The sequence below is a fragment of the Artemia sp. Qi Xiang Cuo genome, chromosome 6 (assembly GCF_049724085.1).
Source record: "Artemia sp. Qi Xiang Cuo chromosome 6, ASM4972408v1, whole genome shotgun sequence".
Taxonomy (NCBI): Eukaryota; Metazoa; Arthropoda; class Branchiopoda; order Anostraca; family Artemiidae; genus Artemia; species Artemia sp. Qi Xiang Cuo.
The window spans coordinates 43,170-57,991 of NC_142799.1; the positions used below are offsets into that span (position 1 = coordinate 43,170).

Genomic DNA, 14,822 nt, shown 5'->3' on the forward strand with positions numbered 1-14,822 from the left:
AGGTGTACTGCAATGCTGTGGGTGAAAAGATAAGAAATACTTGTTGAAACCTGTTTTTAGGAAGTAACTTAGATTAAGAAAGTAACTTGCTCTGAAATGGTCTTTGAAAAGTATTTCTTGGTGTTGAGGTAACCAAAAAGCTGTAAAGTATAGTTTTGAGTGAAAAAGATAAGTAATTCAAGTTATCAACTGGGTTTAGGAGGGACATTAAGAAAGTAACTTTCTCTGAAATGGTCTTTGAAAAGTAATTATTGGTTTTGAGATATCCAAAAAGCTGTAAGTTTTATTTTTTATGAAAAAGATAAGTACTTCAAGTTGGAAAAAGGGCTTATGAGTTACATTAAGAAAGTAACTTGCTCTGAAATGGTCTTTGAAAAGTATTTCTTAGTTTTGAGGTATCCAAAAAGCTTTAAGGTATAGTTGTGATGAAAAAGATAAGTACTTCAAGTTGCAAAATGGGTTTAGGAGGGACATTAAGAAAGTAACTTGCTCTGAAATGGTCTTTGAAAAGTATTTCTTGGTGTTGAGGTAACAAAAAAGCTGTAGAGTATAGTTGCGGTTGAAAAAGATAAGTACTTCAAGATGGAAAATGGGTTTAGGAGTGAAATTAAGAAAGTAACTTGCTCTGAAATGGTCTTTGAAAAGTATTTTTTGGTGTTGAGGCATCCAAAAAGCTTTGAAGCATAGTTGTGTTTGAAAAATATAAGTAATTCAAGTTTGAAAATTGGTTTAGGAGGGACATTAAGAAAGTAACTTGCTCTGAAATGGTCCTTGAAAAGTATTTCTTGGTTTTGAGGTATCACAAAAGCTATAAAGTATAGTTTGGGGTGAAAAAGATAATTACTTCAAGTTTGAACCTTGGTTTAGGAATGAAATTAAGAAATTAACGTGCTCTGAAATGGTCTTGAAATGTATTTATTGGTGTTGAGTAATCCAAAAAGCTGTCAAGAATAGTTGTGATTGAAAAATATAAGTGCTTCAAGTGTGAAACTTGGTTTAGAACTGAAAGTATTAAATTAAATTGCTCTTAATTGTTATTTTTAAATTATTTATTGTTTTTGTTTTAACGAAAATGATTTAGGTTTCATTTTGGATTAAAAAGATAAGTAATTCCAGTTGCAAAATGGGCTTAAGAGTGACACTATCAAAGTAACTTTCTCTGACATTGTCCTTGAAAATTATTTTTGAGTTTTGGGGAAACCAAAAATGTGTATAAGTAAAGTTTCAGTTGAAAAATATATTTGCTTCAAGCTGGAGAATTGGTTTAGTTGTAACAGTATGAAAGAAACTTGCCCTGAGATTGTGTTTGAAAACTATTTCTTGGTTTTGGGACATCCACAAAGCTTTACGGTATTGTTTCGATTAAAAAAGATAAGTACATCAAGTTGGAAAGTGGGTTTAGAATTGACTTTAGGAAAGTAACTTGCTCAGAAATGATCTTTGCAATGTATTTCCTCGTGTTGAGGTATCCAAAAAGGAGTATAGTATATTTTCGGGGTGAAAAAGACAAGCGCTTCCAGTGTCAAAATGGGTTTATGAGGAACATTGGGAAAGTAACTTGCTCTGAAATGGTTTTTGAAATATATTTCTTGGTGTTGAGGTATCCAAAAAGCTTTAGATTATAGTTTTGAGTGAAAAAGATAAGTGCTTCAAGTTAGAAAATGGATTTAGGAGTGACTTTTAGAAAGTAACTTGCTCTGAAATGGTATTTGAAAACTATTTATTGGTGTTGAGGTATCCAAAAAAGCTGTACAGTATAGCTGAGGGTGAAAAAGATAAGTACTTCAAGTTAGAAAATGGGTTTAGGATGGACATTAAGAAATTAACTTGCTCTGAAATGTCCTTTGAAAAGTATTTCTTGATGTGGAGTTAACCAAAAACCTGTAAAGTCTTGTTGTGGTAGAAAAAGATAAGTACTTCAAGTTGGAAAAAAGGTTTAGGATGGTCATTAATGAAGTAACTTGCTCTTAAATTACTTTTGAAATATAATTCTTTGTGTTGAGGCATCAAAATCTGTAAAGTATAGTTGTGTGTGAAAAAGATAAGTACTTCAAGTTAGAAAATGGGTTTAGGAGGGACATTAAGCAAGGAACTTGCTCTGAAGTTGTTCTGAAAAGTGGATCTGAAAAATAGGTTCTTGAACTAGTTCTGAAAAGATATAATAAAGTCATAAAACAGTATTAAAAAATGGAGCGGGGACTCTTTGGGGCCCGGGGAAAGACCTTTGGGTATCCGGGGGCCCTTGAGGACTAGGTGGTCCTTTGGGGGCCCGGGGGGCCGTTGAGGACCAGGGGAGGACCTTTGGGGGTCTGAGGAGGGCGTTTGGGGGATAACCTTTCGAAATTTTTACTTTTTAGTTTACTTTTTTTGCGGCGCATCCCTGCGGCGCATCCTGCGGTGCTTTCCTGCGGTGCCTCCCTGCGGCGCATCCCCTGCGGTGCTTTCCTGACCCGCGGCGCATCCCTGCGGCACATCCTGCGGCGCTTTCCTGGCCCACGGCGCATCCCGGCAGCGCTTCTCTGGTCCGGGGGACCTTTGGGGGCCGGGGGAGGGCCTTTGGGGCACAGTGCGGGCATTTGGGGCACAGGGAGGGCCTTTGGGGCACAGGGAGGGCCTTTGGGGATCCGGGGGGGCAGTTGGGGACCGGTGGAGGGCCTTTGGGACCCGTTGGTCCTTTGGGAGCTCGATGGGCCTTTGGGGGGCCCGGGGATGGCCTTTGGAGGTCTGGGTGGGCCTTTGGGGGCGCCTGGGGCCCTTGGGGAGCTGGGGGGACCTTTGAGGACCGTGGGCTTCCTTCGGTGTTGGGGTAGGAGGATTGGAACCCTTTGGGGTTGGGTTAGAGGACCCCACAACACTGTTCAAATGAAACTTGTGTATTATAACGACCACAGAGTTTCATCATTAAATTCTCTTCTAAAATCTCTTCAAAAATCATCTTTTAAAATATCTCTAACTGTTTCGCCGAAATAGTTCCATAACCTGTCTAAAACAGTTTCGCCCAAATAATCCCTAAACTTAATTCCGCGTGTTCCTTTTGGTTTTGGCATCTCTGCGCTAATGCATTTGAAATTAATAAGAAACCTGATCCCCGTGCTAAAACAATTCATCGCTAAGATGTTTCTTGGAGAATTGTTTCCATGGCCTTTGGCTATTAATATCCTTTGAGTTTGACCAATAGAGTTTTTTCCGAGGCAAAGACATTAATGACTTGGATCTATTCCTGGAGAATCGTTTCTAGGTTGAAATTTTTAAAGTCTGACAGATGATGTCATTGGTTGATTGATCTGTCAAGAAAGGGGAATTAATTTGTTGTTTCTAAGGGGAATTATTGATTCACGATAGGTGAATTGAGGTCAACAGCACAGGTGTTCCAAGGTCGTTGTTGTTGTTGTAAGTGCACGCTCTCAGCGAATGTCAAGGTCGATGTTGTTGTTGTTGACACACTTGGAAAAAGAGGTCATTGACCCCATTAACCACGTGTTCTCCCTAGGGAGGCTATGCCCATATATGGACTCCCGTCACGAGATATTATGGCATATCTACTTTTATATTAATTTTGTTACGTTTTTAAGTCAGACAAACATTGGAAAAAAATTGGGGGGGCTCAAATCCCCAGGATACGGCCTTGATTATATTTCACTTCAAATATCAGGGGTAGAAACGGAATCATTCGCGCCCCCTCTACCAATCATAATACTTTATTTCTCTTACACTTTCTGTTAAAATAGCAAATAGAATCAATATTTGATCCAAGCATTCAGCAATCCCAGATCCTATCTTTATTTTTGGCCTATATGGAGGGATTGATTGTTTACCCGAATCCATGTTTGTTTACCTTAAGAGATTAAATGAATAGCACCCATCATTACAGATAGACAACTTTCGAGCACCCAAAACCGCTAACAGCTTTAAGTGACTATACTGTCTGTGATGCCCCATCAACATTTTGCTTGAATTTCTTAGGAAATACTAGTGGCACTTGGAAACATTTAAAGAGAATTTAGAAATAAATTGTTGTTCCATGTAACTACCGGATGATATACGCAAATGACAGTGGTATAGAACTCAGAATTCAATCTTACATCTATCGAAAAATTTATCACCAAGCCATTAGTTTTTTTTTTTCAATTCTAGGCACTAAAGAAAAAATCTGGCAAAAGTATTATCTATAGATATATCTTAACTGATCAGCTTTTATTCAGTTTTTTGTATAAGTCAGAAATATTACTGTTTTTTTACATTTTTGAAGGCTGTAACACAGAATTATAACTTGTTTAAATTTTAGATTATAGCCTGTTTTCATATTGATGTGCCATACCATCTGTTTAGATTGGAGGTTTGCATTTTAGGTTTGAGACATCAAAGGGTATACTCAAATATTTAAAAAGAGGCTTGGACACGTACCCAGACGCATTTTTTCATTTTTTGGACAACTCCTCTCCCGCCCCCCCCCTCCAAAAAAATGAGGCTCTTATACACATACTCCAAAAAAATTAGTTTATCTCCACTGTTTATTATCTCTGTATTCCCTACAAAATATAGAACCATAATTGTGACATCTTAACATAATATTGAAACCCATCCATACCGATAGTTCATCACACTGTCTGACTCAAACCGACACTCAGCTATTTAAATCTACAACTAAATCAACTTTAACGCTCATAAGAATACTCGCACTCTAAAATGAACAATTTCTTTCACTTCTGCAACACTGGCTAAATAAGCTACTCCTTAATGCAGGTAATCCATTTAGGGTCTCCTTACCTTTAACTTCTACCGGCAGCCTGTTCCAAGTTTCGTGGTTACCGTGTCTTACAGAAAATTAGGACCTTATAGTAATTAAAATTGGCAATCTACCCAGTTCAACATGCCGTGCGGCATAACTGTTTCCCCTTCTTTAAAAACATTCAAAATATTACTAAACGTGTTATTAAAATCATATCATAATACTGCTGTTGATTACATACCTGGTGATGGATAGTCTGCTGACTGTCATTGATTTTCTTTGCCAGGTCCGTCATATGCCGATCCAGATTGGCAGCTACAGAGTTGGCAGATTTTTCGCTCACAACTTTTACGTCCTGAAAAAAACGTATATTATTTGAAATTATTCATTTTCATTTCAAACCCAATATCCGATAGACATTGAGCTATCCAATGCATTATATAGGTTTCATCACTGCTATGTCTCTTCAGGGACGGAGGAGGGCATGTTCCTTGAAGTATTAAGTGTTTCATCATTTGTTTCTTTATTTGTAAGTCCTTGCATTAAGCGTTAAAGCTTTTCTTCATAAAATATTTAGTTTTGTTCGCGTTCGTTTATTACTGCTATTAAATTTGTTGAGGGGGGGTGAGAGTATTCCTATCTAGTTGAGATACTTTTATATTGGAGTATTATTATACGTTAAACACTGAATTATGTCATTTTTGCATGAGTGTTCACCCAGTTTTATATCTGATGTGTCATCTTTTAATGATAAATTATATTTAAAATAATCTCATATTATATCAATACAAACACATTATATGCTTATGACTGCATTTGTTTTCATGTTATTAAAACAGCTCAAACAATTCCACTAAAATTTATTTAAATTTTAAACCGTAGTTACGTCAACACTGACCATATTAGTGATACTGGCTTAAGCTAAAATACTGCTATAAGTATTTTTTACTTATCCAGTGTTAAAAGCATAGTGAGCTTCTGTGTCCAGATTTGAAACGTCAAAATAAGATAAGGGAACACCAAAAGTATTGGTGCATAAATTATGCGCTCAGACCTTACATTCAGTGGCAAAAATGGACTCAAAACACGAACTACAATTGAATATAATTGGAAAAAGACCGCTCAAAGTCCATTTTGGATTAGATCTGTCTGAAGATAAACTGTAAGACTCTGCTTTAGCTAAGACCTTAAATTTGAGAAACATAGGCTTTCAATACAGTTTTAGTTTTTTAAACATATATTATGACTCTCAATCTCTCTCTCTCTCTTTCTTTCTTTCTTTCTCTCTCTCTCTCTCTTTCTCTCTCTCTCTTCATATTCACAGCCACCATGTATGTCGATATGTCGATACATAAGCCAGATACCTGAAAATCCCTTATCTTTCGATTTCCGTCGTGCAAAAAAAGATTCTGAGAACCAGGTTCGAGTACTTCGTCATATATTTTGTTTTTGGCTTTATTTACCTTGATACCAAGAAAGGCGCCATGGTTAGTGATTCCCGTTAGTATGTTTATCGTTTTATAATTAATTCATTCATTAAAACCAAAACACGCATGTACCGGTCGAAGGTCTACGAGAACAAAATCTGGATGCAAGACAGCTCCGTGGCTGTGTTGCCAGGTGGTGTGCATTTGCGCCATTTGAGTGCTTTTTGAGTTGATTGCGCATTGAATTCTTTAAATTGGCGCATTGCGCCGATTTCGCGCTTGTCAAAAATAATTCGGCATAAAGTGGGCGCATTTTGCCTTCACAATAAAACTGGCAAAACCCAAAATCTTAAAGTCTTGTGTTTACTCACAACTGCTACTGACAGATTCAGAAATCTGTCTATAACAAAGTATAATCACCTACGTTATACTTTGGTCTATAAGGACAGATGGAATTTTCAAAAAAAACACCGTAGGGATTCTCATATCGCATTCTGGGCTCCATGATCACCTAAAATTATCAAAGCGTGTATTATCCTTAGCTTGAAAAATTAAATATGGGAAACTGGTCTAATCTAGATAAAAAATACAGAAAAGAGTAGGAAAAGCTGACTATTGTTCGACAGAGCTCAATTAGCTTTTTTTATTTCAAGTTCATCTGGCAGCAGCCTTCTGGCCCAAAGAGGATTTCCTCTCATGATTCTTCTCAAGAAAGAATTTTAAAACAGGATGCACCTGAAAATGTTTAACTCTATTATGACCATCCAACTTCGGCTAAATTGCACGGGAAAGTGTTATAGGGACTTTGATCCTGCATCCACTATGCTGAACAGATACATTTGACATGTTTGACATCAAAACACCATCCAATGACAATGAAAATGAAGATGAAACTCTTAAGGAATTTTTTTGTGATATAGAAGGAGGGTTTGATGTTTAACTTTATTTAACTTTGAAAATGATCTTGAATACTAACCGAAGATGAATACAATATATCATTAAAAAATGTACAAAACTAATTCGAAGTTCATTAAAAGGAAAGCACAAATGAAATAACAATCGGAACTGTTGAAGGACCTTGCCAAGTACAGTTTTGTCTCATATGTCTGGCTTTGGCTTCTGTCTCATTAGAAAAATGTCAGAACGTCGTCTTTGGCCTGGAATTTTATAGATAGTTGCATTATTAACGGCCGGTCCTAATTTCGTATCCTTAACTTGGTCGTTCTAATTTGTATTTTAAATCCTACAAGACTTATCATTTTCTTAAATAAATTTGAAAACATTTATTTTTTGAATCCTAGAATTCCAATGTAATTAGAATACTTCTCAAAGAACTAAAAATTGGTATTAGTTACATAAACGACATTCTGCAGAGATTTTACCTTCAAGGATCATGCTTCTCTTTAGTTCTATATTAGAAAATTCTATCTTTAGTTATCTTTGTCAAATGCACCTCTAACTTCCACGTTTTTTATATAACTTATCTACATTGCAAGACCATTGTACTGAGTACCTATTTCTTTCTTTAGTTCTTTAATTACAATTTCTATTGTTGATAGGGAATAATTCAGCATATCAGCCAGAAAGTAAAGTAAAATACCCCCTTAGATATTGGCAGGTATTTTTTTTTTTTTTTTTTTTTTTTTTTTTTTTTTTTTTTTTTTTTTAGATCTTCTTTAATTCCCGCTTTTATTTAATTCTCTGACATACCAGAGAACTGAGGAAAATATCTTTCCTGTCAAACCAGAAACTGAGGACAGAAAATTTCGACCACAAAAGCGCAGGTAATCAGTCGAAAAATGCTTCACTGTTTCAGATTTCGGTATATGGTGCCGGAAATCTGTCAATGAAGACTGAATTCTACCAATTTTGAGTTCTAGTAATCTGAAAAGCACATAATTTTCGCCTATTTTTTTGCACTCATCCCTGCAAGATTTAATTTACCCTAAATTTCGAACTCATCCCGAAACATATATAGTGAAAATGCGCCTATGGCACATTTTCGCTTCCCTCGGTGCGCTATCTAATGTCAGGCACCTGGCATCACTGTCCGTGGTATACCACCACTGCGGGCACTTCTTATCTAAGTTCTAAGATTGACAAACAATATTGGTCAAACAAAACAGTTTCTGTTTTAACTTTTGCTTTTGAAATAATGAAAATCTTAATCCATAAATGTAGCAATATTCACAAGCTATTCAAAAAAATAAAGCACAACTGAAAAAGAAAGCTGAAACACCTTGAAAAAAAGAATCATAAAACATAAAAAAAATGAAGCACAAAAGAAAAAGAACAAAAGAGATGGAGACCGAAGAAGGCAACTATAAGATTTTGGGTACTACTCAACATTTTTTTTTTGTTCATTACAGTTATTTGTTACTTAGCTCAGATATGGATATACTATTCAAAAGAAAAATCCCACATACGAAAGGGAACAGAGAGATACTGAAGCAAAATAAAAACCCGAAACAGAAACAAAATATAAAAAAAGGCTTAAAAGCAGCGGCGGATCCAGGGGGGGCCGGGGGGGGCCTGGGCCCCCCCCCAAGATTTTCTGGCGCCCTCTCATCCATCGTGCAAACGACCCTTTTTTGCGAATGATTCAACTAAGGCCGACGCTAAAAAAAAAAAATCGGATACGCCGTCATTTTTAACTTTCTTTTTATCACATTATCTAAAGTTCAAATCCGACACTGCACGAATCATGATTATTGGGTTTATTTTTGGGACGTGCTAAACGAGCAAAACATTTTGTGAATGCTTACGAGAAACGCATGTCTTTGGGGAGTTGCGTGGGTGGTTAGATCCAACCGGCGGGAGGCTAGGCGCGAGCGACCCTGCCACTGCCTTCGGAGTATTTTTGCTCCGTGTGTTAGACCAGTTAGACGGAAACGCATTTAAAATGGATCGGAAAAAAAATCAGGGCATGAATATAGAACAGAGAAGAAACAAAGAATGATGGCGGAAAGCCGTAAAGGATTGAGGGACATCTCTGATTATTTTGCCAAGAAAGATCAGATTAAAGGTAAGCTTTTAAAGATAGAACAATAAGGAAGGAGTGTCGTTTAAAGTGGGTATCAACACTTCTAATTTCTAGCTTTAGCCCATTTTCGGATAGCTTTACTGATAAGGCTGATTCGTCAAGCTTCATCGCGTACCAGCTGCTTTTGTTGTTATATATTGCATACGGTCCCTCTTGTACAGTGTTCTTCGTATGCAATTTGTCCGAAGCGTTTGACCTGATTTTTACCAGCCCACTCGTCTCGCCTGACAGTTATGATATTGGCTTAAAGCAGTATTTTTACCGACACACTGTGTCAGCTCTGAAATTATCTTTCAAATTCTTGCAGTTAAAGCTCTCTCTTTAGCCTTGTAAACTTCGGTGATAATTGTTTCAGGTTTCAGCTCTTGAAAAATATTTGTTAGCATATGTCGGGGATCGGTTCTTGGGGTTACAAATTAAATTAGTGATGTTTAGGGTGGTATTTTATTTTAAAGTCCGGGTTTCCTAGAAATAGTTTTGGGGTATGAAAGTTCAAGATTGTTGGGGGAGTTTAAAGTTAATGTTGCTGATTCAGTTTATTTTCAAATTTAGTTCTAATTCTGCCTTCTCCATGTTGAGAGTTAAATCTACTAAAGCAAGCCATTATACAAAGTGTATATACGTTTACAATAAATGTCTTGTGCAAACTTTAAAAGAGAAACTTTTTTGTTAGATGTTGAGACGACGGCAACTTCTGATGCCCACTCTGAGTCGACGGTCGGAATGCACAAAAACGCATTCAGCCAGGAGAACGAACTGTCACCAACAACTCCGTCCACTTCACAGACGGCCTTCATAACAAACTTCGGCGAAACGACACACACTGATCAGCTGACTGAAGGATCAAGAAGCAGTACTCAAACCTTGGTGGTACATAACCCAACACTGATTTCACAGTCCCCGCACCCGCAGCAGAATCAAAGCGCTATTTTTTCGCCTGAAACTGACTTCACGCCGTCGAATGACTTTGGTATTGCAGCAGCGCTGAAAGAGCGAAATCAGTTGTCTTCTGGAGAAATTATGTTTTTTATGAACGAAAGGTGGAAGCCGAAGAACCAATCTGATCTTCCAGTCTCAACACAAAAGAGAAAAGGTGGCGAAGTCAAGCGTCGCTTGAATACCGAACATCTTGCCCGGTATCCTTGGCTCGCAGTGACTCGTCATCCAGACCACGAAGGCCTTTGGTGCAGTGTTTGTGTTTTGATGAGGACCAACGAAAGCGGAGGAGGATGGTCGGCTTTATCTGGAGGCGGCGGAGGGCAAAAAATGGGAAAGTTCGTCTTGAAACCGCTAAAAGACTATTCGAAACTTACCGGGAAAGATGGTGCGCTGACAAACCATGCTGAAGCACAGTTTCACAAACACTGCCAGGAAAAAGCTGCCGCGCTGCTAACAACGTTTCAGCGCGGTAGTCAAGATCAAGATATCAGCAATGCTCTGGACTGTGAAAGGGTCAAGCAAATACAGCAGAACCGTGCACTCTTGAGAAGCGTTGTTGAAACTGTCAAGCTTTGCGGGGCACAGAATATCCCCCTTCGTGGCGACCGTGATGATGGTAAACTTGATATCCAAGACTCTGATGTCATTACAGCAGTAAACGACGGGAATTTCCGCCACCTACTTCGGTATCGGATTCAGAGTGGAGACTCGCAACTTAAAAATTTACTTGAAAATGCACCGAGCAACGCCAAATATACGAGTAAACAGATCCAGAATGAACTGATTGGAACAATTGGGGAAATGATTAAAACTGAAGTAGTGAGAAAAGCAAACAAAGCAACGGTTTGGTGTCTTCTTGCGGACGAGTCAACAGACAGGCAGACCAGGGAGCTGATGGTCATTGTTTGTCGTTATGTGTGTAAAACCGAGCAGGGATACGTGATTCGAGAAGATCCTTTTGCAGTTGTCGATGCCTTTCAAACCCTGTCAAGACTCGCTGGAGATGAGGAAAGTGACGACGGTAGAAGCATCGAAGAGAAGCTAGACGGCAAGAGCCTCGGGAAGCTGCTGTTGAGTGAGGTCAGGAAGTCAAATCTGGATTTGTCAAAGTGCGTTGGTCAAGGATACGACAAAGCTGCTAGCATGGCAAGCTTGACAAATGGTGCTGCTGCTGAAGTTAAACGCCAGTGTGAACTGGCAGATTACTTCCACTGTGTGAGCCATGCCACAAATCTCTCATGTTCAAAGATAGTTTCAGTTCCCATTCTGCACAATGCCCAAGACGTTGTTCGAGACACAATTTCTCACTTCAGCTCAAGTGCCAAGAGAACAAGACTTCTAAAAAAGCATCTTATCGCGGACAAAGCTAAAACAGAGACACTCGTCAGTCTTTGTACCACGAGATTTGTAGAGAGACACGAAGCAATCAGCAGGTTTTGGGACTCCCTTCCGTCGATCGTTTCTGCTCTGCAGGAGATGGAAGGATGGCACGATCGAGAGGCAAGTAGCAGAGCTTATGCATTACGATCCTGCATTGAAAAATCAGATACACTCGTAGGACTGGTTTGCCTGAATTCGTTTTCGTCGATCATGAAACCTTTGGCCGAGTCACTACAACAGAAGGATGGTGACCTCGTGAGAGCCTTGTCCCTCATTAGCAGCGTGAAGGCAATGCTGGAAGATATGCGATCACATGCCGAAACCAAATTCAGACTGCTTTACAAAGATCTTCTGAAAATGGCCGAAAAGATTGATGCTACCATCAAGGTAACGCAGCCACGCATAGCTTCACGTTCTACATACCGGACAGGGGTACCCAAGATGGATCCAGAAAGTCATTATAGGATGGCGGCATTTATTCCAGCCCTGGACGCCATGCTGCTTGATTTTACGGAGCGGTTCAGCTGCCATTTTACGAATGCTGCAAAACTTTCAGCTTTGATCCCGGCTGTGGTTAATGGCAAACGCTGGGAGGACGTTCAGCCAGGGTACGAAAAGTACAAGGAGCTGCTCGTGGGTACGGAGATAGACGTTAAAACCGAGTTCGAGATTTGGAACAAGTATTGGTCTAAGGAAACCGTGCAAAAACCGAAAACAGCTATTTCAGCGCTGAACAGTTGTCAGGAAAATGTATTTCCCAACATCTTCGCATTGTTGACAATTCTCGCGACGCTTCCTGTGTCAACCTGTGAAGCAGAACGAATGTTTTCAAAGGTTGACAGGACATGTTCATCAATACGAAGCACGATGACTGAAGAGAGGTTGGAGGCTCTACTACTCATGCAGACTTACAGAGACGAACTGCCGAAAACAGACGATGCTATCGATATGTTCGCTCTCAGAAAAGCTCGCCGATTGAGTTTAGTTGTGTAGTGTGGTGCTGTTTTTATTTTCTTTTGCTACGTTTTACCTTTATGAGCATATTTGGCAGTGTTTTCATATAAATAAAGAGCTATCAAATTAGTCCTGTATAATCAGTTTTTGGCGCCCTGTGTCCGGCGCGGCCCCCCCCCCAAGATTTTCCTCTAGATCCGCCGGTGCTTAAAAGCGAATACAAACAGAAACAAAATTATTAAATTATGTGCAATTCTTACCTTCAACTCATCTACAGTTTTCTTTTCCATGTCTAGGAGCATCAAAGAGTTGTTTACAAGGATGTTACCCACTCTTTCAAGCTCCATGACGGTGGTCTTGACATTTTTGTCAATTTCTTTCAACTCTGAAGGATCAATTGGAGAATAAGCCGGACCAATATTAAGAGATGTAACATTATCGAAACTTGTATGCAGTGACTGAACGCTTGTCATAATGGCAGCAGTGTCATTATTGATTCTTGATACCTAAAAAAAAATCAAAAATTGGAGAGCAACCATAAAAATCTGCCATGTTTTTTTGGTACTTGTATGGAATCCGGTAAACAGGGGAGATGTGAAGTTTGGTTGATGCTAATGAAAATAAAACAATATATGATGCAAGTATAGTATTTTAGAAACAAATTTGGACGATATATTTGCACATTAGGGGGGTGGGGGTAAAGCATAGCATATATCAAATATGTAACCTAACTTAACCTAGCTACCTTTTAGCCCCCCTAAGCCACAAAAAACTAAAGTTTAAATCTTTGTCAGGAAGTGAGCAACATCTCACAAACCAGTTTATCAATAGCAGCTCTGAGATTTCGATGTGGTATTTCATCGCGTGTTTACCTAATTCCGTACAAGTACCTTCTTTTTTCTGCTGTTGCAAACATATTCTTGCTTCTCTGGGATAAATTTGTTTCACTAGTATATTTTTTACCGAGTAATGGACTACGAATACGAAATAGCCATCCCACCCCCAGTCTGGGCAACAAAATAATATTCATCTCTAAAAACATAATAATTTAATCTTATGATTTGGAAGTACTGTTAATGTAATTTGACAACGGTTCACAAGAGTAGCTGTAAGTGATTACAAAGTAGCGGTGTACAAGAGAGTTAAGTTGGTTTTATTTCTGTTAATACAACCAACAAAAAATGGCGGTTAATCCAGCATAATTGGCTAATTTGTTGTCTAGCTCCTCCCCTAGTAAGGATGCCTGTAAATATTCTTGCTCAGAAAATAACGAATATATTCGTCTTATTTAATACTTTGTGTACTTCCACTGTCATGTTATAACAAAAAGCGTTATGAAAATAGAAGTTTTTTTTCTTGTGTTTATGGCTACTCTATGACTGACACATCGACATATAGCGGCATTTCAAAATTTTTTAAAGCCATATCACTGAGCCATATGTATTTACAAGGTCCGACTAACTAAAGCGGCTTTCACACACCATAAATAATTTTCTATGCTAACTGCTTAAGTTCCGAAAATTGTTGAAAATTGTTTCCTTTCATAGCAAAAATAAGTCACTTTCTGACCAGCATTTAAATTGAATATAAAATAAGTTACTTACTTGCGCAGAGAGACTAAACACTTCTGAATTAATCTTTTTAGAAATATTATCGAATTCACCAATAGCCTTGCTAATCTTCGATTCTCCACTCAGAAGGCTTGCAGCTGCCGCCCTCAACTTTTCTGCATCTTCTGTTTGTCTCTCTACGTTCCCGTCACGAATAGATACAAGAAGTTCCTCCAGCCGCGAGCTTCTTGCCTCCATCTTCTCTCCTACGATTTTAACCTATAAGGTAAAATTCCTTCATTAAAGAAACCATCCAAAATAAAAACATATGAACTACACAACATTAATTGTGGCCAGTGACATAAGATCTTTTATTTCTGGAGTTTCCGAGGCGGATGGAGTGTCCTCCAAGATTTTTCTCTCAGAATGATTTTCAATCGTACAAGCCCTATTTTAGGCACAAATGACATCATATATGGCCTCATATGTCTGTGTTTAGATAACAAGCGACAGTGAGAATCTATGCGTAGAAGCCTGCAGTGTGCCGAGATATATATATATATATATATATATATATATATATATATATATATATATATATATATATATATATATATATATATATATATATATATATATATATATATATATATATATCAAGGCGGGAATTTGTATAACGCTTGGGTATGTACAGTAAAAATTTTGCAAATTTATAGCAGGACTTTTTGACGTTTTCAGTGTCTCTCACTGACAGCATGTGGGGTGCACCGGCAAGGTAGGTTATGTGTGGTAACCACACT

General features: G+C 38.3%; 1 protein-coding gene across 1 annotated transcript in view; it reads right to left on the bottom strand.

The window, feature by feature from the left end:
• Positions 1-2,142: 2,142 nt before the first annotated feature.
• The window catches only part of LOC148950767 (uncharacterized), a 38,037-nt gene continuing 25,357 nt past the window's right edge, over positions 2,143-14,822 (bottom strand). The window contains exons 4-7 of the mRNA XM_089090384.1: positions 14,077-14,301; positions 12,733-12,978; positions 4,971-5,084; positions 2,143-2,148 (exon numbers count right to left, since the gene is read on the bottom strand). Coding sequence (XP_088946510.1) covers positions 2,143-2,148; positions 4,971-5,084; positions 12,733-12,978; positions 14,077-14,301 — 591 coding nt within the window. The remainder of the gene's footprint in view (positions 2,149-4,970; positions 5,085-12,732; positions 12,979-14,076; positions 14,302-14,822) is intronic.